At 36.7% G+C, this 23,575-nt stretch overlaps 3 protein-coding genes, 1 long non-coding RNA gene and 1 other non-coding gene across 5 annotated transcripts; 2 read left to right on the top strand and 3 right to left on the bottom strand.

Annotated features, from left to right (window-relative positions):
* Positions 1-1,946: 1,946 nt before the first annotated feature.
* LOC141643585 (protein KINESIN LIGHT CHAIN-RELATED 2-like) lies at positions 1,947-10,346 on the bottom strand. The gene is made up of 2 exons (XM_074452791.1): positions 8,558-10,346; positions 1,947-2,408 (listed from the first exon to the last, which is right to left on the bottom strand). Exons 1-2 carry the CDS (start codon positions 10,234-10,236, stop codon positions 2,177-2,179), a joined length of 1,911 nt encoding a protein of 636 aa, XP_074308892.1. The 5' UTR covers positions 10,237-10,346; the 3' UTR covers positions 1,947-2,176.
* LOC141643586 (uncharacterized) lies at positions 2,798-7,781 on the top strand. Its single transcript, XR_012543735.1, has 2 exons — positions 2,798-5,686; positions 7,444-7,781. It is a non-coding gene; the product is annotated as an uncharacterized LOC141643586 (long non-coding RNA).
* Positions 10,347-16,791: 6,445 nt separating the features above from the next.
* On the bottom strand, positions 16,792-16,865 carry TRNAI-UAU (transfer RNA isoleucine (anticodon UAU)). The gene has a single exon. It is a non-coding gene; the product is annotated as a tRNA-Ile (tRNA).
* Positions 16,866-16,938: 73 nt separating this feature from the next.
* On the top strand, positions 16,939-19,950 carry LOC141643584 (protein AE7-like 1). The gene is made up of 5 exons (XM_074452790.1): positions 16,939-17,144; positions 17,354-17,457; positions 18,354-18,453; positions 19,323-19,368; positions 19,536-19,950. The coding sequence occupies exons 1-5, from the start codon at positions 17,034-17,036 to the stop codon at positions 19,637-19,639; spliced, it is 465 nt and encodes a 154-aa protein (XP_074308891.1). The 5' UTR covers positions 16,939-17,033; the 3' UTR covers positions 19,640-19,950.
* A 507-nt stretch (positions 19,951-20,457) lies between these two features.
* LOC141643583 (heat shock cognate 70 kDa protein-like) lies at positions 20,458-22,917 on the bottom strand. The gene is made up of 2 exons (XM_074452789.1): positions 22,401-22,917; positions 20,458-22,313 (listed from the first exon to the last, which is right to left on the bottom strand). The coding sequence occupies exons 1-2, from the start codon at positions 22,615-22,617 to the stop codon at positions 20,650-20,652; spliced, it is 1,881 nt and encodes a 626-aa protein (XP_074308890.1). The 5' UTR covers positions 22,618-22,917; the 3' UTR covers positions 20,458-20,649.
* Positions 22,918-23,575: the final 658 nt, after the last annotated feature.

Raw genomic sequence — 23,575 nt, 5'->3', positions numbered from 1 at the left:
ACGATGGTATAGCGACATAGCGTGGTCATAGTTTTGAAACTCGGAACACCCAAATACCCAATGGTGTCTACAAGCTCAAATATATATCAGTAATTATTTTGTTTGTTTTTAATTTTCGGTGTAGCTTTTTCATACAATATTTTGGTTTGTGTTGTCGAGGTAGATTGATTTTAGGACCATATGAAAATTGTAAGTTTAAAGTTTCAGGCTTTACCTAGGGTTTAGATTGGTTTTCACTTGCGAAAATCAATCTTAAATTTTTTTTGTTTTCTTCCACTGATGAGACTATTTCTCAAAAGGTTGAATTGAGCAAATTAAAATTAGGTATCAACTCCCTAACGTATTGTTTGTCAGTTATAGTAAAACTTAATAAAATTGAGACATAAAAGTCTTTTGTCCCTACTTTTGATCGTGTGCTTCTATATAAAAAGGTTAGAGTCAAGGGACCGAGGGAGTATGCAAATTTTTATGTGTAAAAACATATTTGGATCAAATAAGCTGATATCGTTTATTAATCCGTAGTTTTATTACAAGGACAAGTCAATTTAGAGCTTGAAAAGGAAATGTCATGTTGTAGCAATTTGTGAACATGTATCTCTAGAGAACTTTGCAAAACTAAGTGTTTGATAGTAAAAAGGAAGTTTCACAAAGTTTCTTGTACATGACGAACCATCAAACATGATGCTAAAGATGCTTACGAATCTGGTGACTATTTGTACTTATTCGAGAAAGTTAGACTTACTCGTTGTTGATCACCTCTCTATGAAAAATTATGAGAATGGTATTCTTGGTGGATGCACATTTAGAGTCGTTTAGAAAGAGTTCGGTTATAGGCTTTGGGTGGTTAGAGGTAGGTGGTGTCTTATGTTTGTAATTGGTGGCAATGATATTGATTGATGACTGAGTTTTTCAGTGCCAGTTGTAATCGAGACTCGGAGTAACTTGTGTTGGTTTCTTAAAGTTTGGGGTAGTACTGGATGAGGGTGTTGACTCAAGAGAAGACAACTAAATTAGGGAGCACGAAATTTAGTCCCTCAATTTGATTTCGATTCAGTAACGTGGGTGACTCCTTTCACGGTGCAGTTTTTGGTTGTTGGCACAAGGTCAATCTTACTTCCAAAAATGTCGTCTATTTTTGTTGTTAGTAAACTTTGTGTTATGATGCGATCTTGACAATCGTCTCCTTGTTTTGTTGATAACAAGTTATTAATTTGTAATTTTTTTTCTTTGCCCAGCATGGCGTACTTCTTTAAAAGTTCAATACTTTATCGCAATTGGCTTTTTGTTAATGGTGCTTATATAGGACATTAACTTAAATGACGGTTTTAGTAGTGCATTTCTCTATTGTTTTACGGAATTACCATGATAAAAAGCACTTAATTCTTGTGCGTCTATTTTATTTCAATTGGTCTCCCTTGTGACGGGTTACCATTTGTGACGGATAATTTGTGAGTAAAAATGGTAACAAAATGGGTTAGTGGAGAAAGGGGACCACATGAACAGGGTTGCAGAGAGAGAAAAAGTGGGTACTTTGTGAGGTAAAATGGTATCCGTCATTTCAAAGTGACGGATAGTGCATGTCACAAATGAGAATTTGTGATTTTATTTAGTAAAAGACAATTTTTTATTGCGATATCGTTAACCCAGATTACAAGAGGCCTTTTGATAGTGTCATATAGTTAGACTTGGAATTTACAAGAGTATACACATTCATGAGTAGAAGTTATTGATTTTTAGACTCCTGATTGGCTTATCAAAATAAATTACGCATACCTCGTCTTAAAAAAGACATATTCATTGTAAAACGAGTTCTTTTAATTACTAGTTTTACTCACTGATATGGTCATCTTTAGATCCGATTTACATTATTAATATATAAAACCGTCGTACGCAAGACTACTCATTAATACAGTAACATTTAGATCCATAATTGACTAGTTGCATAGTTGGTGGTAGCGTATCAATTTATTTTAGTCACACGCGAGCGCGCACACACAAACAACTCCTCAAATCACAATAAAAACTACGTCAAGTTCGCATATTGAGAAGAACATCCATAAGTTCCCACCTACAATCTTCAGGTTTGGACCTACAATATACATAGATCGGGTTTGGACCAACAAAAGAATGTCTGCGAACTTAACTAGAGTGCTACCTGAGACAACTTTCTTTCAATTTAACCAGATTGCTCGGGACTGCTGGGTTGAGGAGCCATCAAGCCTCTCCTAGCAGCTTTATACGGTAGAGGCAGAGCCTTTGTAGGGTAATCTTTGGATGAAGCACCACCGGCAATCGCCTTCAGTTGCTCCAAAAGTTGACGTGCTTCCGTAAGCTCGTCTTCTTCACTGCTCCCATGACCCTCCCATGCTTCCACTGCCTTTTGCTGAAACTCTATTGCAAGGGGATAACTGCCATTGAATAAACAAGCTTTTAAGTGTACAGATCTAGGGAATAGTTCCATAAACTGATTCCATACTGTTTTTACGATAATAGCTACTATCTCAATTCTCAACATAGGTAGTCAAAACTAAATCTGATATGTAACATTTGTTCACATCGCCAACACGAGAAAAATTGGTTTTCAGATATTCAAGTACAGTTAGATAGTTTTATGCCACTAGTTCTCTAAGATAATAGAAGGGTATGCCCCTTAAGGCCTTAGTTACCTTAAGAACCTTGAGGGACACTGCTCGTACAGCAGTTAGTACCCCAAAGGAAACTGCTTCCAAAGATGATAGGAATTAACACCAAAAGAAAAAGTTCTGCATAATACTTTACATGATTTGTTTCCGTAGTTTGTAAGTCGTAGACTTGTAGCTTACATTATTAAACTTCTTTTCTCATAATAATATGCATAATTAAGCACTAAATAACTTTGGCCAGGGTTTTTGTAATAAAGTTTGTGTTTTATACACTGATGCTCAAGGTTAAACTATGTGATAGGCATAATAATTGGCCTCTACTTCTACTACACAACTCTTCTCCATGATTGAGACGGACACCCCTGGGTGAATTGATGAGCAAAAGTAAGAGACCTTCACTGGTTGCAGACTTCCTAACCATCTCTTCCAATACAAAAAAAAAAAAAGGTCATTTGTAAACAAAAAAGTCATTTCGATTTTGCATGTAACGAATTCAGTCAAAGGAAAAAATAATACCACAGAATGTGGAAACTCATTACATCAGAATCTGGGTTGGGGAATAAACCCCATATAGGTTGATTCTAGTAAAAATTAAGTGCAACGTTCGGTTCTACGATCTACAGTCCGTTCAAAATTCATAGTACAATTGTTTTTCGCCCACCAAATGATAAAAAAGTAGGAATCTTATCTTAGGTATGCCATATTCAAGGGTACACCTCATAATCTCAGATGGGTGTTATTCGGGGCAACTGAAGGCAATCATTTTCCTGGGAAACTTGCCAGTGTGTTTCCCCCAACCCCCTCCGACAACTAACAGCCCCTATTCCTTCCCCAATTAATCTCTTGAATACTGAGAGTGTAAACCACTTACCTTTTCAAGTGTTCCTGCAGTCTTAATATTTTGAAAAACATGCTCAGGTGGTTTGATTAGGTGCATATTAACACGATGAAATGTTAGGTGTAAGAACAGGTTTGGTTCTTCAGGCTTGCTAGATGTGTATTTGAATCTATAAGAATCACTAATTGACCATTTAACAACATCTATAAGAATCACTAATGTACGCAGCCTTATCCTTGTGTTGGGCTGTTGGCAACACAAAGAGGCTGTTTCCGAATAACCCAAGATGAATAGAGGCTGAAAATAGATCATAAGCCACTACTTCAGACAAGTGAAGGAGTGTTGAAGCCTACAAGTATTTAAAAACTATAGTATATCAAATAACAGAACTCTGTTCTCCATTTCTATTTGCATCATACAATTCGCCTTTCATTCCTTCCATTTCCTTTTTTTTCACAAGTTAACGACAGCTTCAGCCCTGCTGCCAAAGGACTGTAAGCTAGCTACAAGATTTGCTAACAACCCATTCTCAATCATGAAGCAGGAACATACCCAATGTTACTTCTCAGAAGTATCCTGCAGTAAGTTTCAAAAATGAAAAGACAGGCATTTTCAAGAAATTCATCCCTCATGGAAACAGTAGTATAACTGCCTTCCTCAACTCGTTTACCCAGGAATGGATCATTCAAAATAACTTCTTCACATTCCCTCAAAAAAGTCAAAAGGGCTTACCGAAAATGGGGTAGATGATCTGAATGTCTTACTCTCTTGCCTCAATTTAGTTTGGTTGATCCATTAAAGATGGACGCTCATTTGCTTTTGATACTGTTTTGACAAAGGCAGGATTGTTCAATGTCTAATGGGACTGTCTATGTTTCTAGTCGAAACTCCATGAAAAGTAAACTTCTACAATTTTTTAGGTGTTTGCTTTGTGTTACTTCTAGCAACAACCACAAAATCGTAATATACACTACTACAAAATGAGACTATTGCAACACTTCACATGCAACATTTTGCATAAGTGTTACATTTTTTAAGTGCCACAAATAATGTTAGCAACACTTTCGAACAAGTGTTGCTATAACAAGACTATTGCAACACTTTTTAAGAAGTGTTGCATTTTTGAAATAAAATTGCAACATTTATTGAAAACGTTGCATTTTTTAGTAGAAATAGCAACACTTTTGTACAAATGCTGCAAGTCTTTAAAATAATCTATTAAAATTAGATCGCGAGAATGGATTCTTTAGTAAGCCTGGTCAAGTACAACGCTTTATTTTTTTTATAAGAGTGTAAATTTGATCAAAAGTATATCTTGTGAGAACGTGAATATCCGTGGATATTAATCAGACTTAAATGATAAAATGGAAAAAATACAAGAGTTTGAACGGAATGTTAAAAATAAAATATTGAATAATTTTAAGACGTTTTGAGTTTTTTTCCTTTATAATTACAGATAAGGTTTTTTTTTTTTTGGTACATTGAATTTCAAATAAGTCAAAAGGGCGTTATAATATATGAGGAGGACGAATAGAGCTAGGACCTAATCTCTAGTACATCTTTATTTTAAACATTGGGCTTACCTGTATTCACTACACATTTTGAGTTTGGTAGACCTGGTAAAGGGGGTCAATCGGGTCGAATTTGATCAGGTCAATTTCGAATTTGCTAAATTTGGGCAGGTCAGGTTCACCACGGTTTTTCGGGTCCGGGTTAACAGTTAACTAATACTCCCTCCCGTCAACTCCAAAAGTAACATGGACCCAATTTTTGTGAGGAGAAACGTGGATCTATGTTACCTATGGGAGGCAGTATCAAGTTCGGGATATGTAAGAGCTTTAGGGCACTTTAATAAAAACTTGGCTAAACACAATACACCAAAACAACATTGAATTCAATACATTGAGGGTGGTTTTAACTTCTACAGTTCTACTTGTAATTAGCAATTAAGGTCAACCTTCACGTATACGGCTGTACCACAAACATTCCAAAACACACATATTCCCTTCTATGGCGTCCTCCCAAATTTCATTTTCATTTCAGCAATTCAACCAAGCCCCTTCGCTTCGTCTTCACACCATATCTGCCTACCGTGCACTACACCGGTGTCACCCAACTTTGTGGCGCCGATGTCGATTTTAATTGCCCTTAGGAGCCTCGACACTGCCCAGCAATGGCGAAATTCAGATCTCTACAGTCACTTAAGGTCTGTCATCCATATTTTTTTTTAAAATGAATTGATATTATTTTGTTTTAAAACCATCTTTTATGCTAAATTGAACTGGGTTATTTTCAAATGTTACAATTATATACTCCGTGGTAAAATTGTTGTAGTTTTGAGTTAGGGTTTGTGATTGAATTTGGGGGGTTTTGTCCAAAAATTAATAATTGGCCAATACATTGTCTAATTAGGATTTGTATGATGCGATGAACTAACATTCAGATTAAGTTTATAATCTAGGGCTCATGATCAATGATGTGTCTCATTTTACTGAGAATTCTACTATCACTGGATGCCTTTCCTTTTTATCATTACATTGTTACTTTTATCCATGTGTTTCTTATTCAGCCCGTCTTGCTTGTAACGGTCACAAGTTTGTGACCTCTCACAACCCTCTCCCACTTGCCCCTCCCATTTGTCCCTTTTTCTCACGTTAAAAACTTGTGACGGATTTTGTTCATCATAAATGATAATTTGTGTTCTTTGTTGAATTATCCTTAAAAGTTGAATGAATTAAAAGATCAAAGAGCTTTTGGAGGATCTTTACGGTCTTGTGTCACCTCCCTCCATCCTTGTCACTTGTTGTCTAAGAGAAATCCTTTGTTATTGCGAAATAAGGTTGGGTATAGACATTACTTATTCCTGATGGAGTTGTAATTCTAACCCAAAAATCGTTTAATCATTCTGAGACCCGAAGTTCGAAAGATACGTCTAAGGATGTATATCAAGGTTTGTTTTCTTAATGAGAAACTAATAAATTATTGTTTTTGAATGTGATATGGTTAATGTGCTGTTCAACTATTCTCTATTGTATTGTTAAGGATAAAGTATAACGGTTTAACTGTTATTGATGTTACTAAGGATACGGTTAATTTCTGGTTTAATAGTTCTCTATGTCAAGTTAGTAGCAAGAGTAGTTGATGACAGTTATATTTCTCCTGTCCCTACTCCCGAAGTTAAGTTATGTGTTAGCTATAACGTCACTTAATCTCCTTCACGGACTTGCACAGATGCTTGCTGCTTGCTGCTCGCTGCTCGCTGCTCGCTGCTCATGGTAACTTGTTGAGTCATCTCGTAGGTCACAAATGTGATACACAAAGTATAGTTTGACAGCGTATGTAAACCCATGTCACAATAGGTGTTATACAGGCACTTTAATGCTACTACTTGCTGCCACATGTACCCCGAGTGAATTACTTCTAAATTTTTCATGGGCTTTTGCGACGGAATGTTTAATGTTGTAAAGTATGTTTTCAATCTTAATGTTGGATTTTTTTGTCACTAGTTTATACTTATGTTTATTTGATTTGTAAAGAATGGTCTTTCGTTAAGGTTATGTTTTGATAATTTGATTATGAATATTTAGCTTTTTGTTGAAGAAGGTCTTAATAACTAAGACTGTCACAATGATGAACGAAGGGTTGAAGAGTAGGATGAGTAGCTTTCGTTTGATAAGTAATAAGCTATAATTAACCTGTTTCGAAGTAATCCCTTTTATCAAGTAACTTATCATTTGTCACATACCTGTTTTTCTACAACTTTGATTTATTGCATTTTTTAAAGTCTTTATATATCAACCCTATAGCTACTCCAGGTGCATTGGTGTTTGGTGTTGGCATTAAAGTTTGCACACTTCTTTCCTTTTGGAACATTTCCTTAGACATGTATATGCAAGATGATGTTTGTATATGCTTTATTTAGACAGCTGAGAATGTTAATTGTCGATTTTTTTTTTGCTGCAGCTATATATAGCATGAAGTGTTTGGCTTCGGTCAATGACTGATTCGGAATTGAAGTTCTTACTCATGCTCCTTGAAACTGATGTATAAGAGATCTTCAAATCTAGTCAAGATTAAAAGGGAAGGCAATCATTACCGTTGTGATGGATCTTATGCTAAGCTTGCGAGCCGTAGGTTAGATTATGCTAAAAATCAAGACGCGTCTCAAATTCTTCACTCTATTTAAGGTTGCAAGTTGTAATTTGATGTTATTTAAATTGTTAGTTTAAATCATCCAGACTTCTTAAGAAAACAGTGTATTTATGTTTTTAGTTCAATGAAATTATTGGCCGCTTACGAAAGTTGTGCATTGTCTATAGAAAAAAAAAATGTTACAACTAACACTATCGATATCAAAATCAAAAGTGTTGCCTATATTTATCAGAAGTGTTGCTTTATTAAATAATATAAATGTTGCAAATGATTAAAACAGTGTTGCCTTTTAAATAACACAAGTGTTGCGGTTGCTGAAAAAAAGTGTTGCTGAAAAAAAGTGTTGCATAGTAAAAAGAGGTGCAACACTTTGTTAAAGTGTTGCTTTAGATGATAAAGTGTTGCATTTTGTGTTGCATTGAGCTATTGCAACGGAGCTTTAGGCAGCACTTCTAAAAGTGTTGCATAATGTGTAAGGCAACATTTTCAAGACATTTTGCAACATTTTCATGGTGTTGCTATAGCTTCGTTTTGTAGTAGTGATATCAGAATATGTATCTCTAGGCTTCATGATCCATCCTAATATCCTATTACCGATTTACCCCTCAGTCCCCTTAAATCTACACATTGACTAGTGCCAGTGGGTTTCATGGAGCACTGACACATTTCTAAATACCTGAATAGCATATAGCCTTAGCAAGCAGGACATACAATACTAAATGACAATCTTAGATAAATAACTCTTATACATTGTCGATTTTCATTCCCTTTTATTCATTCCCTTGATAAAATCCCAACAAATAATCAGAGAAAGGCAGCAAAGCGGACAAAAGGTAAATAAAATATAGAGCATCATCAACCAATTAATAAAAACTCTCTAAATAAGTCGGCATATCAAGGACAGATGAAAACAACATAAATTTACCTTTTCATGGCAGCATATGCTTTTGAGAGGTTTTGGCATGCCTGGATGGAATCATTGTGATGAGGGCCAAGAGACGATGCATCCATAATGTCCTTAGCAGCAGCAAACATTTGTGTGGCTGACTCTAGTCTCTCCATCTCCAAATAAGCGGCGCCCAAGTTGTTATAGACATAACCCACTACGTAATGCTTGGACCCATAGCTCTCCTTCAAAGTTTCAGCCGCACTCTCCAAGTAAGGTATAGCCTCTGTCACCTTACCCGTTAACAAAAGAATCCATCCTAACCTGCCCGATACAATCCCTTCTATATGGTTTTCATCTGGGAACTTCACTAACAAATCATGTGCTCTCTTTAACAGAGAAATTGCAATTTCAAACTCATCCATAGCCTGATACTCCCTCGCTATATCCATATATGCTTCAGAAACCTCCAAGGGCGTTGATTTCTCCAATTTACCAAGCCTAATACAAGCCTTCTCCAAACACGTCTTTGCATCAGCGAACTTTTCCTGATAAACCAACACCTTAGCAATAGTTATCAAAAGATCAGTTTTCTCCCCAAACTCCTTCTCATGCTCCTTCAACATAATCATTGCAGCCTCATACCTCCCAAGAGCTATATAAATATCGGCAGCCTCAATCACAACACTACGCAAACGCTCATAATACCTAGTATCCTTAAAAATCTTTTGCGCCATCCGATTCTCCTCCAGCGCTTTCTCATACTCCCCCATCCCATTATAAATAACACCAAGAACCTGTCTATCATTAGCAACCTCTGCCGAGTATTTCCCATTCGTCCTCTCGTGTATCTCCAACGCCTTCAAACCATACGGCAAAGCACCCTCAAAGTTCTCATTCCCGGCACACGCCTCAGCAAATTCCCTATTAGCACTCCCAAACTCCCTACTATCCTTCCCCATTAAAAACTCTTTATACCCCAAAGCTTTCCTCAAATTATCCAAACCAGCCTCAATCATACCCATAGCAACATGAACATTAGCTAACTCCATCTGAACATCATGAAGTATACTCTTTATATCATAAGCATCATACTTACCATCATTATCTAACTTAACCAATATCTCATTAGCTCTATTTAGAAACCCTAATGCATCATCAAACTTCCTTAAACTATAATTAGTACAACCCAGAAGTTGTAAAGAAACAGCAACATACGAAGAATATTCATTTTCACCTGCTTTATCAAAAGAAACTAATGCTCTATTAGCAAAAGATATAAGCTTTTCAAAATCCTCACCTTCTCGATCGAGTTGAAAGGCGATTCTAAAGCAAGCTAATCCAATATCACCTTCATCTAAGTTACCCTCCATTTCCTTGAAAGCTTCGATCATTTCCTCAGCCGAAGCCACTTCGTCGAAAACTTCATCAATTTGTGACTTTTTCTCGATTTTACTCTGATTAGAGTCCAAATCTGGGGTAATTCCAACATGGGTACAGTAATTATGAGATAGGTTGTTGTGGAATTGGTGGGTTTTGTAGGGTTTATAGAATAAACTATTGGAATTTGAGCAGGGTTTTAGGTTTTGGTAGGTACATGGTTTTTGAATTGGGGATTGGGAAATTGATGATGAATAATTTGCGAATTGTGTAGTGAAATTGCCAGAAATTGATGTAATTTTAGAGGATGAAATCAATTTGATGCTTAATCTCTTCATTTCTTACTCAGATTGTGCGATAGTTTTGAATTGACAGAACAAAGAGGGGAAAGTCGGGAAACCCTTGTGTATCTTATTTCACGTGCCCCCTGTGCATTAGAAGGGTTTATGAAGAAAGGGTTTAGACTCGCTAAACCGAACTGATCCAAACCTGAATTTTTTAGGCTTGGAATTGAATTTTCACAAATTCTCCCTTATGACGGAGCGTATCCGTCGCAAACTTGCGACGGGTATCATATTATCTCACAAAAAACTCATAAGGGGTGAGACAAGAGCATATGGGGTGGGTGCCCACCTTGTCCCCTCTACCCATTTCCACTCACAAAATACCCGTCGCAATATCCGACCCGTCACAAGGAAGACCTACTGTTGAATTTTAGGTTTGGAAAAGCTGAACTTGATTTATATAATTGAGCCGGAATTGGGCAAACCTTAAGGCCACATTTTGGTAGGCAATTTTTGTCTTGTCTATCGATATATGATAATATTTGACCATTTTATCATAAAACGAAATTGACGGATATATCCGTTTTAAGTATTTATTTGAGTGGTGCAACACATTTGATCTAGAAAAGCACCTCAAACATAACCAAACCGGAATTTTTTAGGATTGGACTTGTATTCTAGGTTTGGAAAAGCTCGACTTGATTTATATAATCGAGCTGAAATTAGGCGAACCTTAAAGGCCACATTATGGTAGGGTATTTTTTGTCTCGTCTATCAATATAAGATATACTTGACCATTTTATCATAAGGCCGTTATACCCGTCTTAAATATTTATTTGAGTCATGCAAAGCATTTGATCAGAAAAGCACATCAAACATAACCTCTGTCATTTGGTGTATCCATGTGTGTTTACAGCAATATATATGCTTTTGGCTCTAACCCAACATTTTATCTTAATTTGATTTTCTTTAAGGTTAGTCACAATTTAATGCAAGATACCATGTTACTTTCATTTATACAGTTATACTCGTCGCCTCAAACACAATTATCGTATCCAATATCAAGGTAAAAAGTTACAATTAATTAGCTCAAGGTAATGAAAAGACAATTTGCATTGATGTATTATAATTAGTAACAAAATTTAGCAAAAGTATTGTCTAAAAAATCAAATTCACGTTACAACCAACCCAAAAAAAAAAAAAAAATAGTCCATTGATGTATTATAATTAGTAACAAAATTTAGCAAAAGTATTGTCTAAAAAATCAAATTCACGTTACAACCAACCCAAAAAAAAAAGGGTTATTTAATGAGATTAATCTATCCTATGCCTCTCCTTCTCAAATTACCCCATCCTACGTTTTTTCCCATATTAACATTATCTTTCCACTCATTTAACTTATACTACACTAGGCATTTTGTTTACCTGTTGTAACAGGTGAGATTCAATTAACAACAAGTTTCCTTCCTTATTAATTTAACCTTCTTATGCCTCCATTCCATTAACTTCTTCACCTTTCTTATTTCTTCTTTCTACTGTCTTCCTTCATCCTCTACAACGGTCACATTCTTTCTTTTAATTATCTTCTCCATTTTCCCCAAAATTATCTTCTCCATTTTTAACCCATATTTTCCCCAAGTTCTTCACATAATGAAAAAGGGTACTTTCTCTTCTTCATCTTCATCAATGTCGAAAAGCCCAGATCACAGTAAACAATTGCTATGTGAACATCAACTCCCTGCGAAATTAAGGGTTATCAAGAATGGAATTAATGTGGGTAAAAGGTTCTATGGTTGTTCATTGTGGCCTGTAAGTATCTCTTATTTGGAATTTACTTTTTTATTTGTGAAATTTTTCTTCATTTTGTTCTTTAATTTCAATTCATTTTTCAATTTTGTAGAATAATGGATGTGATCTATTTGTGTTTGAAGACAAAGTACTTGAAGATAGTGGCCTGCAAATGAGCAATTTGCAAGTGAAGATTGACAAACTCAAATTGAAGAATGAAAAACTGAAAGAAGAGATTAGGAAACATTGTAAAGGGGAGAAAATAGCAATGACGTTATTGTTGATTTCTTGGATTTTTTTTGCAGTCTTTTTAATGATTAGGAATGTTGAAGTTTGAGGATGTATGGAGGTGGTTGATGTATGATGATGTACGAAGGTTGTTGATGTTGTATGGAGTTTTTTAAGTAATGCATTTGAATTGGAATTGAATCAGTTGAAATTATCTTGTTCAGTCTTAAAGAGTCTTAAAAACACTCTGTCATTCATTACCTTCAAACTACATTGTTCACAACACATAGACTTGCATTCTGCCTTGTTCAAAATACATCAGTTGACGACTTGCTAGATTGTTCAAAACAAACGGCTAGATGGACAGAATACATTGTTCAAAATACATACACTAGCTACAATAACAGACATTTAACGTTTGTAAGAATCAAAAATACGTCAAGTAGTCAAGTGGCTTCAAACTTGATTTGATGAAACTTGTGTTGAAGGTTGGGCGAATCATTATGCTCCTAGGACCACCGGTAGTTCCCGGTACATTCGTGAAAGCATTCCCTTGAGCATCTATTAGAACTCCCATCCCTTGTGGTGCCTGCAAGCATCATAATCATGTTTATATACTGATAGATAATGCATTGTATACTATAATGAATTGACAGCCATAATATTAGGTTATGAGAATTACCCTTGGACCTCCTCTTGATCCTCTTCTACCCCCACTTGCTCCTCTTGAACTATACCTTGCCCCTCTACCAGTTGTTATAACTCTTCCACCCCTCCCTAATCTAGTGGGTATAGCAGTTGCTCCATGATGGATTTGTGAGGAGGATGCCTCATCTTGTCCTCCACCAACATTTACAGCCCTAGGTCTCCCTCTTCCCCTTTTAGCCGGTTGTGGTACCACCCTATCCTTGTCAGGACACCTCCTCTTGTTGTGCTCTTTTGACTTACAAACAGAACAACTCATCTCCAGCCCATGCTTTGTCAGTTTTCCTTTTTTCTTTGGATCCTCATGTGGATCCCTTCTTCTCTTCTTCCTTGGTCTACCTGGTCCAACCTTTATTGGTGGTGGAATCATGGGTAGATCCACTTTAGGCCAATACCTTTCTCCAGGAAGTGGACCAATTGAGGTGTTGTAAGCCTCTAAGTAAATTTGTCTTGTGTACATAGGGTGCACATAGTCTTCAGCTAGAGCATGGATCTCAAATATAGCTGCAATGGCATGCTTGCAAGGGATTCCTGTTACATCCCACTTCCTACATGTACATGTCCTTTCTTCCAAATTTACCTTAACTTCATCAATTCCATCCTTCACCTGGTATAGAGTAGGGCTAGAGGGCAATGCTGTGCAGAAGGCAGCCTTCTCCTTCTCCTTTTCAAGTATCAATTGGATATTGGGACACACAATGGCATCAGACGCCTCCATTTCACTCTTTTTCAAAGCTATTCTTTGCATCAACATGGTCCTAATATCCTCTAGCATGTAAATCAAATGCTTTGACCTAGCATTGATTATGTATGCATTGAAGGTTTCAGCCATATTGTTTACAATGACATCATTAACCGTGGCTGTACTGATGAAGGCTCTGCAAAAAAGAGTGGGGTTACAACCCATTAATGCATCAGAGGCTCTTGGGTCAACCTCCTTCAAAGCAGCAATGGCTTCATCAAAGTCAGCCTGGTTGTAGGATTGAGCACAATTCCAAAAAAGCATCTTCATCTCTTCTCCCTTATATGACTTGTGCCAATTGGCAAATATGTGCCTTGCACACCTCCCCCGTGTTCTCGCTTTGGGAAATTCTTTGGACACCATGGAGATAATGCTCTCGATTAAATACTATGCATCGATCTAATATAATTACAACAATCATTTATAACTAAAAAAAAAACAATTAATGTATAAACTACCTGATGTTCATCTGATATTATAGTCCATCCTTCCCCATCCTCTTCTCCTGTTGCTTTCTTTAACTCTTTAAAAAACCATTCATAACTATCATTATTTTCTCCTTCCACAACAGCCCAAGCTAATGGGTACATTTGATCATTCCCATCCCTTCCAATTGCACTTATTAGTTGCCCCCCTAGGAAAGTCTTCAAGAAACAAGCATCCACACAAAGTAATCTCCTACAACCACTTAACCAACCTTTTCTAAGGGCATCAAAGCAAATAAACAACCTTTGGAACACAGTGCGAGCTGAGATGGACTTGTAGCCAAAGTGAAAACACTTGTGGGATATTCTGTTTTAGTCTGCCATATAGCTTCCCAGTTTACTATAATGCTCTCTCATTGAACCATGAAGAAGTTTGTGAGCATAGTACTTAACTTTATAAGCAAACCCTTTCTTAATGATGACCTTGTAAGCCCTTCTAACTGTTTCTATTATGTCTGCAGCTGGCCAGTGGGGTTTTGCCTTAAAAACTTCAAGGAATTGCTTTGCCACCCATGAAGATTTCAACTGCCTGTTACTCTCCATTGTTCTTTGACAATTGTGAGAAGGTTTCACAGATTTAACCAAGAAAGATGCACTACTATTGTCCCAACTACCATATAACTTGAATGGACACCCTACCTTACACTTCACTCCAAGCCTTTTACCCCTACTCTTATCACTAACCACAAATGTCAAGTTTCTACCCTGAGCTATAGCATATCTAGTAACACACTCTCTGAAAATTTCCCTTGTAGGGAATTTGATCCCAACACACCACTTAATTTTTGAGAAATCTGACCTTTCATTAATCACTGGAACTGCAGATCTTCTCCTCTTACCTGGTATAGACTCCTCCTCACTTTCACCAGGTGTTTCTACCTCATCTCCACTATTGTCATAGTCACTGACAACACCCTCCTCTTCCCTTACACCACTACACTCAAAGATTTTCCCCGCCTGTGGCAATAATACATTAGCGACTTCAACTTCAAGTTGTTTAGCAATGGCAAGAGCTTTGGAATTCCATTCCTTCAATTTTCTCCTACCTTCTTTAGTTTCCTCATCCTCTGAATACCCATCAGACTCCCATTGTGGCTCAATCAAGTTCTCCTCGCCCTCATTTACACCCTCATCTATCTCCACATCACTGTCCTCGAATCGCCACCTCTTCCAAATCGGGGTCATAAACCGGATCTCCTCCCTCACTTGTGTCTTCACTTTCTAACTCAAAGATTAACATTAAGACATGCCAAATCTGACTCTTCCTCATATGAATTAAAAAAATTTGATATTGTTATATCATTGAAATCATAGAACTGGTCAATATTTGGTTCAAGAGTTGGTGGTATTTGTGAGGATTCTTTGAGAGATGATTCTTTGAGAGATGATTTTTTTAGGGTTTCATTTGTTTGGCTGTTTGTTAAAGTAACATGCTGTTTGAGAGGTTGTTTAAGAGAGGATTGTTTGAGAAAGGAATCTTTGACAGAGGCTTTATTGACACAAGATTTTTTAAGGGTTTCTGTAGGTTTTTTCCCTTTTTCTTTGATGGTGGTGTGACAGTCATTTAGTACTTTTTTATGAGTACTTTTGCTTGAGTTTTCAATGGTGCCTTTGGAAAGTGGTCCCTCCTTTGCACTATTACTAATTGATTCTTCCTTCCTTCTAGGGGTCAATTTCTTAGAGGAGCAGTTAACAATTATGTTACCATTTACTTCTCCCTTACCCACCTCAATCGGATGCATTAAATGGGAAACATCAACACCGTAAAACCAAATAACACTCCACAACCCTATTCTCAACTGCAAATTTACACATAACTTGTGCCCCAATATCATCAACAATTCTTTGCATTCCTAAGTTAGGGTTCATGAAAAAAATTGCATCCATCTGCCTATTAAATTGACCACATTTATCCGCTTCCTCAAGAATTGTAAACCAGCAAAATTCGTCAATGTCAACATTACAAGTCCTAAACACCTTGCCAATATATCCTAACCCCATTTCATGCCTAGTAAACGATCCTCCAAACCACATTTTCAAAGTCACCCATTCCCATGAATTTCCCTAAATTAGGATAAAAAACAATTCAAAATAAATTTTACAACAAAACCAAAACGATTAACATCTCTAACAAAACAAATTAATCGAAAATAACACAGGTTAAGTACAAATAAGGATCCAAGTGAGAGGATACTGATTGATTAACAATTACCAAAACAGATTGAAAATAACCTAATTAATTTCAATAATGGCGAGATACTGTTAAAAAAGAACAAAATCGAAAATTGTAATTGAAATAGGAAACCATACCTTATCCATGGATTATGGGTAGTTGAAAGAATAATGATGATTGAATATCTTGGCGTGAGCGGTGACGATGGATGATGATGATAGAAGACAATAATGGAAGGTGAAAAGTGAATTTGAAGAGCAGTAAAAAATTAGGTCAAAATTAAAGAAACTAATAAATGAGAGGAAAGGGGGCGTTTAAATTACTGGAAAGGGATAGGTAACCTGTTTAACAGGTTGCCCTTCCACAGGTATAATAAAAGTTAAACGGGTGGAAAGATAATGTTAATATGGGAAAAAACGTAGGTTGGGGTAATTTGAGAAGGAGAGGCATAGGATGGATTAATCTCATTAAATAACCCAAAAAAAAAATAGTCCCGGCGGGGCTCGAACCCGCGACCTTCGGCTCATAAGAGCAACGCTCTAACCAACTGAGCTACGGGGCTTTGATATTATATTTACGAAGAGAAAAATATATATTATTAAACATTTCTATTTTTCACAAACCAAAATTCAGTTCCGTCTTTCTTCACAAACCAAAGCTACACTGCAACAATCTTGTGAATTTCTGATCGAAGATCATAACCACGGTAAAAAAAACCCACAAAAAAAAAATGACGGTAGGAATGATAAACCCGCATCCGGTGATCCACGCTAAGAAGGAAAGACTGTCTCGCACCGAATATCCCCACCTTGCCGCTGTTGATCCTCTCGATGTCTATGATATCCTTTTTTTTATTCTACTTCCTATACTATTTACTTTTTCCGTCTTAGTCATTTGCTTGCCTTTTACTCGTATATTCATTGTGAAACGTATTTTAATCAAAGGTAAACAAATGATTGAGACGAAGGGAGTAATATATTGTTGAAATGTGGGGTTATGTTTGGAATCCTTGACTTGGAGTTGATGATGTTGATTTTTGGGGTAACAAATCAAATTAGAGATATTAAAGATCCTGAGCATCCTTATTCTTTGGAGCAGCTTAATGTTCTTAACCCTGATTCTATTTCTGTTGATGAGATTCTTCACCGTATTCTGTGAGCTTCCTATTCCCTTTGCCTCCGTTGTTTGTTTACATTTCATATTCTTTGCGACAAGTATTTTAATCAAAGGTAAATAAATGATTGCGATTGGCCACATTCGGTTAGGTGTTACGTGTTAGCTCCCTCTACCAATGTGTTCTCCCGATTATCGAATTTTGAATTCATCAACAATTTCAGGATTAATCTTGTTTCAGTTGTGGCTCTTTTGTGTATAGTGTCGCAAAGATTCACGCTTGTGGTGGGATAAGGGGTCAGGGTGATTGTATATGTACCCCGGCCCTTGTGGGTATAGTGTCGCAAAGGTTCACGCTTGTAAACTCGGTTGTTGAAAATACCCATTTTAGATGGCTCATAGGCCAATTTACGTCCTGACTCCTGAAGTTGACCATTGTGCGCATTTAGTTTACTCAGGTGTTATGCTTAATTTCATGATGTTCTAAATTCGGAGATTAGTATTCTTTGGCGTGCTTGGAAATTGAACTGAAAACTTACAAATATAGGTTTGCTGTATAGATTTATCAATTGCCATTTTGCTTTGTTCTTCGAAACCAAAGAATTAGAAATCTTTGGCTTCAGTGAAGATGGAAATTACATTTTCTCATACATTAGTAAAATTGAGGTCAAAGCTGGATTTTTTTAATAATGCTTCAAATCTTCACATTGGAGATTTGGAATGCATATGTTGTTAGGCCTTAAGTTGTAGAAAGTGCACCAGATAATCTGAAACACGAAGTAACTAGTAAGTAATAAAAACTGGTTGTCGTTGAATTATTTGCTGTTCCTAGTTACTTGGTATATTTTGAAGTATGAATCGTGTTTTTGTACAAATGATTTTGTCCTTTCACCGAAAGCTATAATCATATTATGCATTATGGTGTGTCCTTGAACAGGATAACATTTACACCAACAATACAGCACTGCAGTATGGCAACAGTTATTGGGCTATGCCTAAGAGTTAGACTAAATCATTGTTTCCCACCTCATTACAAGGTGAGTTATCGTTCTCCTGCCTTCTTGTATCTCAAATTCCCAGTTAGTCTTTACTAGAACTCAAGATGTACGCTGGTTCGTATTTTTCCCCTATTTGCTGTAGCTGCAAGCCTGCTTCCATTGATTTTTCGTTTGCTAGTTTGCATAAATCTGTTCTGAAAGCGGCCATCAGTCAAATTGATAGTTTGTACGCTAGAATGGCTTATGTTTGAGAATGGATAGGATTAGATGCTTGAATCTGAATCCTCAAAGAAATATGTTAATACCAGTGACTCAGTGAGGTTGACTTTCGTCTGTCAATCCGACAGCAATTGTCCTATGAATCTGTTTCTTTTGTTTTTTCGGTGTTGATCAGTTAACCCTAGCCAACCGCTATGACAATTTCTTTTGGGTAATTAAATCAAGTTAATGGCTAGATTCCTTGGTGACTTGGTCCTTCCAACTTTAGTTTTTTCATTTACCAGTCAGTATTAGAGCCGATGACCACTTGCTTAGTAGATGAGAAGTGAGAACCCTTACTAGTCACATGAATTATAATACTTTGCGTGATCTGTGATACCATGTAAAGCGGTTTTTTAACGGAATCAATAGGTCGTTTAGACCTTTGCTTTGCCTGTTTTTATATAGAGAAAGTCTCATGTAAATGCGTTTTACACGTCAAACCACTAATAAATGACAATTACATGTAAAAACAGTTTTTTAAGGGATGTTTAGATCAATTGATTTGTGATTTTACACAAATACTGTGTAAAATTGTCTTACACGTACATTGTTCTACATGAAGTTAGCATTTTATTTTCCGCGCAATCTGAACCATGCTCAATTGTTCTCTGGCTAGTGGCTACTGTCTCAATATAGCTTTTTAACAGGTAGACATCAAAGTATCGCCTGGCTCTCATGCAGATGAAGAATCAGGTAAAACAAATTTGCATATTTCCTTAGGACTTGCTATGGCAATATATTTCACCTCTTTTCTTCTTTCATTTGCGTTTCTACATTTTAAACTTTCCCAATAAGTCGGTTTCGCTTCAAAGTGTGGGATTCCTGGATTGAATTTCATTTGTTGTGCATCTTCTTTTCAGTGAACAAGCAATTGAATGACAAAGAAAGAGTTGCAGCAGCATTGGAGAATCCCAGCCTTCGTCAACTCGTAGATGAGTGTCTCTCAAACGAACTCGCTTCTTAGGATCTCTGACGTTGAAGCTTCACACCATTAGCTTTTATCCAATGTACATTCACCATGTATGTAACTTATGGAGTTGTAAAAACCTCAGGCATGTAACTTATGGAACTGTAAAAACCTCTGGCATTAATGAGTTAAAAACTAAGGATACATAATGGGATTTCTGGAAAAAAATTCTCCTTTTTGAATCATACACATCTATTTTTTTTTTAAGATAACCCATTGTTTCGGAAAAAAAAGTCGAGGCAATGGAATGGGATAACTTTATTTTGTTAAAACTATATAATAGTCGATCCAATTTTCATTACGAATAATTCCTGTGTGTTTTAATTTAATAGTCAATCCAATTTTCATTACGAATAATTTCTGTGTGTTTTAGAGCATATCGTTTTCTTGGATAAAGTTTTGAAGCGAAATGGAGATGGACAATTTTCATCGGTTAACAAGTTGTATCAGAGAGTCCACAAATTCTTATTATAGACGGACACTATCCGTCTATAGCTATAGACGGATAGTGTCCCTCTCACAAATTAAAGTGGGTAGTACAAGTGGGTGGAAAATGGATACCCCCATTTGCACTACCCACTTTAATTTGTGAGAGGGACACTATCCGTCTATAACTATAGACGGATAGTGTCCGTCTATAATAAGACGGGCTGGAGAGAGTCCACTGCTAAGTTTCATTTAACTGAATAAAAGCAGCTTTGCCAATGAGACGCTCAGAGTCAGAGAAAGCAACACAAGGAGTAGTACGGTTACCCTGTTCGTTAGGGATGATCTCGACACGATCATGTCGCCAGACTGCGACACAAGAGTATGTCGTCCCTAGATAAATTCTATGTAATATGTAATGCTCATTACACCACTTTTTGATTCTGCAATTTTTAAAATAGACAACTAGGAAGATCAACTTGTAGCAATGTAGAGAATTAACTGTTCAAGGCAATTAGATCAATAAAGCTACATTGATTCTATATCTTACTGAATTCACAAAGGACAACAACAATACTTTATCATAGGCCAAGTTTTGAAGCAAAGTGGTCGCAAATATCTTTGAGTTCATCCAATTTTTCTTGGAATTCTAAAGGGTCGCAAGTGCTATTAGATTCCTCTTCCAACCATTCAAATGTCTCGTCAATGGCTTCCTTTAGCTTCTTCTTCACAATAGAGCTTATCTTCAGCTTTTGACCAGTATGCAGTGCATCCCATATTTTGTTTGCATAATTCTGCAGTGCCATCTTGGCTTGCACCATCTTCTTGTGCTTTTCATCTTCAGCCTTGTACATTTCCGCCTCTTCTATGATTGTTTCAATTTCCTCCTTTGAAAGCCGGCCGTGGTGATTGATAATGGTAATTTGCTTCCTTTCCCCTGTTACCGTTTCCACTGCTGACACGTTCAAAATGCCATCCACGTCGATGTCAAAGCAAACATCAAATTTGGTTGCACCCCTAGGTGCTGGAGGAAATCCAGAAAGCCTAAACTCGCCCAACAAGTTATTGTCCTTAACCATAGGTCTCTCTCCTTCGTACACACTAAAATAAACCGAAGTTCCATTATCATCAGAATTATAATAAAAGTCATTCATCTTAGTAGGAATGATTGTGTTCCTTGGGATGACTACGGACATGAAACCACCCTCAATTTCAATACCAAGAGATAAAGGCGTGACATCTACCAGAACAATGCCCTTATTACTAGTACCGACGCCACTTAAGATAGCAGCATGTATAGCAGCCCCATAAGCAACAGCCTCGTCAGGGTGAACGCTTTTACAAAGCTCCTTCCCTTTGAACAAATCCTGCAACATCTGCTGAACTTTGGGTATTCTGGATGACCCACCAACAAGAACAACATCATGGACATCGCTCTTGTCCATATTAGCATCTACCAAGCATCCATCAACTGTATCCATACATTTTATAAACAAATCCATGTTCAACTTCTCAAAACGAGCACGAGTGATTTTAGTACTGAAATCAATACCCTCATAAAGGCATTCAATCTCAATGTCAGTTTGTGGAGTTGATGAGAGTACCCTTTTCGCCCTCTCTGAAGCATTTCTCAGTCTTCTAAGGGCTTTCGGATTCTTGCTAATATCCCTTTTGTGCTTCCTTTTGAACTCCTTAACAAACTCCGTCACCATTCTGTTGTCGAAGTCAACTCCACCAAGGTGGGTGTCTCCACTAACAGCTTGAACTTTTATCTCACCCTTGTCTATTCCCACTAAAGACACATCAAATGTACCCCCTCCAAGGTCAAACACCAACACATTCTTTTTATTATTAACATTGTTTTGATTAATCTTCGTATCCAACCCATAAGCCATGGCAGCAGCTGTCGGCTCATTAATGATACGAATCACGTTAAGGCCTGCAATGGTTCCAGCATCTTTGGTGGCTCGACGTTGTGAATCATTGAAGTATGCTGGCACAGTTACAATTGCATTTTTCACTGTGCCACCCAGGAAAGCCTCAGCGAAACCTTTCATCTTTGATAAGATCATGGCTGATATCTCTTCCGGAGTGAAGTTCTTTTCTTCATCCATGTAATTGGCAACAATCAATGGCTTATCATCTTTGCCTGAATCAATCCCATCTATAACCTTAAATGGCCAAAGCTTAATGTCATCTTGAATATTATCATCGCTGAATCGTCTTCCTATAAGCCTCTTTGCATCTGTTGTTAACAACAGTATTAACACCACCAACAAAAACATTAACTTTAAAAGAGAATTATGGAATAAAGGAAAAAAAAAAAACAAACCAAAAATAGTATTGGATGGGTTCTTAGTAGCTTGATTAACAGCAGCTTCACCAATAAGGCGTTCAGAGTCAGCGAAAGCGACACAAGAAGGAGTAGTACGGTTACCCTGGTCGTTGGGGATGATCTCAACACGATCATTTCGCCAAACCGCGACGCAGGAGTATGTTGTCCCTAGATCAATACCTATCACTGGCCACTCCTCTCCCTTTCTTGCCATTCTTTGTTTATACTCTATAAAACAATTAGAAACTTGGTAGCAAAAGATGCAAAAACAGTTTTATGACTTTCTAGTTTCTGCCTACTTTTATAGTGGAGACTCTAGAGTATTATACCAGTTGGATATTAGTTGAAGTTAAATGTGCGCCTCTCTGATTCCCTTTTCTTAGAATACCAAAGGAGACAATTTACATTGTTAGCATTTTCCCAAAAATAAAAAATCAACTGGGAAATTAATTAGTCACACAAATGGGTAGCTTTATGAAATTGGCTACTTCAGTAAATCAGAACCATCTCTTTTTTCTTACTTTTACTTTTTAATTTTTCTATCAGTGATACAGTACCTAGTATACAATTACGATTTCAACTTTAATTTGTTTGTCCTTGGATTCGGCTGAGTGCTAATAAATCTATATACTCCCTTCGTTCCGGTCAATTGTTGTCCTTTTGTTTTGGCACAAAGACCAAGGAAAGAGGAAATGAACAATAACTAAATGACAAGTGGAACAAATTGAATGAGAATGATCAAATTACTAATCAAGTTCATTCTTAAAATAGAAAGGACAACAAATGACTGAGACACCCAAAAATGGAAAAGGACAACAAATGACTATAATCTATCTATATTAATAAAGGAAGCTTTTTTCGAGCGATTACAGAGAGTCCAACTCACGTGAATGACTTTCGAGTGATTTATATGCACGCTAATACTAGACTCCTATATCATACCCACAATTGAAAGTATATCAAGTTCTCAACCGTCTTAGCAGTGTAGCTTTTCTTTTATTATTATAATAGTGTTTTGACAAGATATATAAATTTATTTAATAGAATTCTTCTTTAATTATAAGTCTATTACTTCAAAAAACCCCTAATTTTTTTTACTATTTATAGCTCAGACATCCAAAATAACCTCTTGACATGCTCTCTGCCTCCCTACCTTTCTTATTATACGTTCA

This window comes from Silene latifolia, chromosome 2 (genome assembly GCF_048544455.1).
Source record: "Silene latifolia isolate original U9 population chromosome 2, ASM4854445v1, whole genome shotgun sequence".
In the NCBI taxonomy this organism is placed as follows: domain Eukaryota; kingdom Viridiplantae; phylum Streptophyta; class Magnoliopsida; order Caryophyllales; family Caryophyllaceae; genus Silene; species Silene latifolia.
The sequence above is the reverse complement of the archived record's forward strand: the minus strand, read 5'-3'. Positions and strand labels throughout refer to the sequence as shown.